The sequence below is a fragment of the Lytechinus pictus genome, chromosome 6 (genome assembly GCF_037042905.1).
Source record: "Lytechinus pictus isolate F3 Inbred chromosome 6, Lp3.0, whole genome shotgun sequence".
Taxonomy (NCBI): Eukaryota; Metazoa; Echinodermata; class Echinoidea; order Temnopleuroida; family Toxopneustidae; genus Lytechinus; species Lytechinus pictus.
Genome location: NC_087250.1, coordinates 18504614 through 18507742, shown reverse-complemented (window position 1 = coordinate 18507742; position 3129 = coordinate 18504614). Strand labels below are relative to the sequence as shown.

Below are 3129 nucleotides of genomic sequence, written 5' to 3'. Positions count from 1 at the left end.
TAACTTTCTTATTTTACATCCGATTTTGATGAAATTTTCAGTGTTATGCTTGTTGGAATTTTATCTTTTTATTCAAATCAACTTTTTGTTGGGGTGGACTTGTCCTTGAACACATGTCAGAATTGGGAAAGATATTTCCATTGATGCACTTAAAAACATCAGCGCTCAATATTTTAATATCAGGAGAAAAAAATAGACCCTGTTTCAGTGTTCGTGCTGTAGCGCATACACTAAAGAATGAACATGAGAAAATAAAGCAGTTTTATATAAAGTGGGGAAAACATGAACATTTAGAATTGTTGATTTGATATATGTCTAAATCTAGGTTTATCTAAATCCGAACCAAAAACACATCTTTGAAAATGGAAAACAAAAGAAGGGATGAGAAACAAGTTGAAAGCAGACATGGGGAATAGAAAGAGAAGAGGGTTAATGCATAGGGGCCGTGGAACGATTTTTTAAGGGGGGGGGCTGACCATGCAGAAAATCACAATCATAATCATTTTTACGTTTTTTAACACGGGTCTGGAAAATATGGGGGGCTGAACCCCCCCCCCCCCCGCGCTTTCCCTGTAGGGGCAGACATGCAATGAGAAAAAATATGGAAGGGAAAACAAAAGTGGTCAATAAAGAAGAGTTTTAAAAAGAAGTTGAAGAAGAAGAAGAAGTAAAAGAAGAAGAAGAAAGAGGAGGAAGAGGAAGGAAGGAGGAGATGAGAATTATGAAATGGATGAGAGAATAAAGTCACTATGTGAATAAAGAGTTGAAGGAAGAAGACGTTTCGACATTTATTTTCTTCGACCTGGGTCCCGTAACACAAAGGTTAAAGGACAAGTCCACCCCAACAAAAACGTGATTTGAATAAAAAGAGAAAAATTCAACCAGCATAACACTGAAAATTTCATCAAAATCGGATGTAAAATAAGAAAGTTATGACATTTTAAAGTTTAGCTTATTTCTAACAAAATAGTTCTGTGAACGAGCCAGTTACATCCAAATGAGAGAGTCGATGATGTCACTCACTCACTATTTCTTTTGTTTTTTATTATATGAAATATGAAATATTTTGATTTTCTCGTCATTGTCATGTGAAATGAAGTTTCATTCCTCCCTGAACACGTGGAATTCCATTATTTTAACATTTTGTGCTTCAGGCAAGGAGGTCCTAATCGTCAAATCCGTAAAAATTGAAATATTGTATAATTCAAACAATAAAAAACAAAAGAAATAGTGAGTGAGTGATGTCATCGACTCTCTCATTTGGATGTAACTGGCTCGTTCATATAACTATTTTGTTAAAAATAAGCGAAACTTTGAAATGTCATAACTTTCTTATTTTACATCCGATTTTGATGAAATTTTCAGCATTGTGCTCGTCTGATTTTTCTCTATTGATTCAAATCAACATTTTTCTGAGGTGGACTTGACCTTTAACGATAAATTGTACGCTTGATTATTACGATTGATTGTGTACTGTAGTCAATTGAATCAATCGTAGAAAGGTGTTTCTACGATCATTGCTAAGCTTTGTGTTACGGGCCCCTGGTACTGTCTGGGAGCTATATTTTAAATAGCGAGTAGCAGCCGACGTTTTGTTTGTTCTGCGCGCGCGCTTTGCTAGCTCTCAAAATTGATAAGAAATCGCCGCGATATCGGATCAGCACTAATTGATTGGGGATCAAAATCCAGTGATCATCACAATTTCAGCCATAATCATCCCGGCTAGATTTCAAATCACAATCAACTCAACTCTTGTAATTGTGATTTTTCGTAGCGAGATTAGAAGAAGATGGAAGGATCACCAAATAAGTCAAACCCCGAGGGAATTTCTGGTGCTCGAAACGAGGCAGCTCTCCTGACTTTGATGGAGCGCACCGGCTACCACATCGTTCAGGAGAATGGGCAGCGTAAATATGGAGGACCTCCCCCGGGCTGGGAAGGCACGCAACCAAGCCGGGGTTGCGAAGTCTTCGTTGGAAAAATCCCCCGAGATTTATTCGAGGATGAACTTGTTCCCGTCTTCATGAAAATTGGAAAAATCTACGAATTACGTTTGATGATGGACTTTAGCGGCAGCAATCGCGGATATGCTTTCGTGATGTACACCAATCGAGAAGATGGAAAGAAAGCGGTGAAACAGCTCAACAATTATGAGATCCGAAAGGGGCGATATTTGGGAGTTTGCCCATCTGTCGACAATTGCCGGTTGTTCGTTGGCGGCATCCCCAAGAACAAGAAACAAGAAGAAATCCTTGCCGAGATGGCTAAAGTGACGGAGCAAGTCGTCGACGTTATCGTATACCCATCCGTCAACGACAAGGCGAAAAATCGTGGATTTGCCTTCGTCGAATACGAGAATCATCGTGCTGCAGCCATGGCTCGACGCAAGCTCATCCCTGGACGAATTCAACTCTGGGGACATCAGATTATGGTAGACTGGGCCGAGCCAGAGCAAGATGTCGATGAAGACGTCATGAGATCGGTGAGTTCCTTTTTTTTTCATAAAATACTAACTTAAGGTTAGACTTGGGACTTAATTCAGATAGATCTAACATTTGAAAAATTTGCAAGACCTCTGAGTCGTAGGCCCTAGTCTATGTCAGTAAAAAAAAAGAAAATACCGAACCTAAAACTAACTAAGGTTGAGACTTTAGAAGTTGAGTTGAAAGTTGAAAGCCTATTCGACTAATGTTGGGCCTAAACTAAGTCTAAAGTATTAGTATTAAACAGTAACATTAGTATTATATATTAGTATTAAACAATAGCCAAGTGTACTTTTACTGGAATACTGATTTTCCATGTGAAGTAAGAGAGACTTATTTTCCAGACCTGAGTGATATTGATTGATTATTCATTGTAAATTTGTATGTATGATTTAGATCTAGATTTCTAATTTTGTCTAAATAATAGGTTATAGACTTAATAGATCTAGATCTAATCAAGAGCAATATTGATAAAAAAGATATTGTCTATGTTCCTAGAAATATTTTTATTTTATAATAAATAACAATATCAAATGAAAAAAAATAAAAGTGTAGGGGCCTATGTAAAAATCAGTCTTCTTTTTCATGTTAATGTTGCTGTCAAACTTCCAAAGTCAAAGATAGGCCAAGGTCAAGGCAGGACCAA

The 3129-nt window shown here is 37.5% G+C and overlaps 1 protein-coding gene across 1 annotated transcript; it reads left to right on the top strand.

The window, feature by feature from the left end:
- Positions 1-1643: 1643 nt before the first annotated feature.
- LOC129263192 (RNA-binding protein 47-like) lies at positions 1644-2885 on the top strand. The gene is made up of 2 exons (XM_054901109.2): positions 1644-2482; positions 2880-2885. The coding sequence occupies exons 1-2, from the start codon at positions 1790-1792 to the stop codon at positions 2883-2885; spliced, it is 699 nt and encodes a 232-aa protein (XP_054757084.2). The 5' UTR covers positions 1644-1789.
- The last annotated feature ends 244 nt before the right edge of the window (positions 2886-3129 follow it).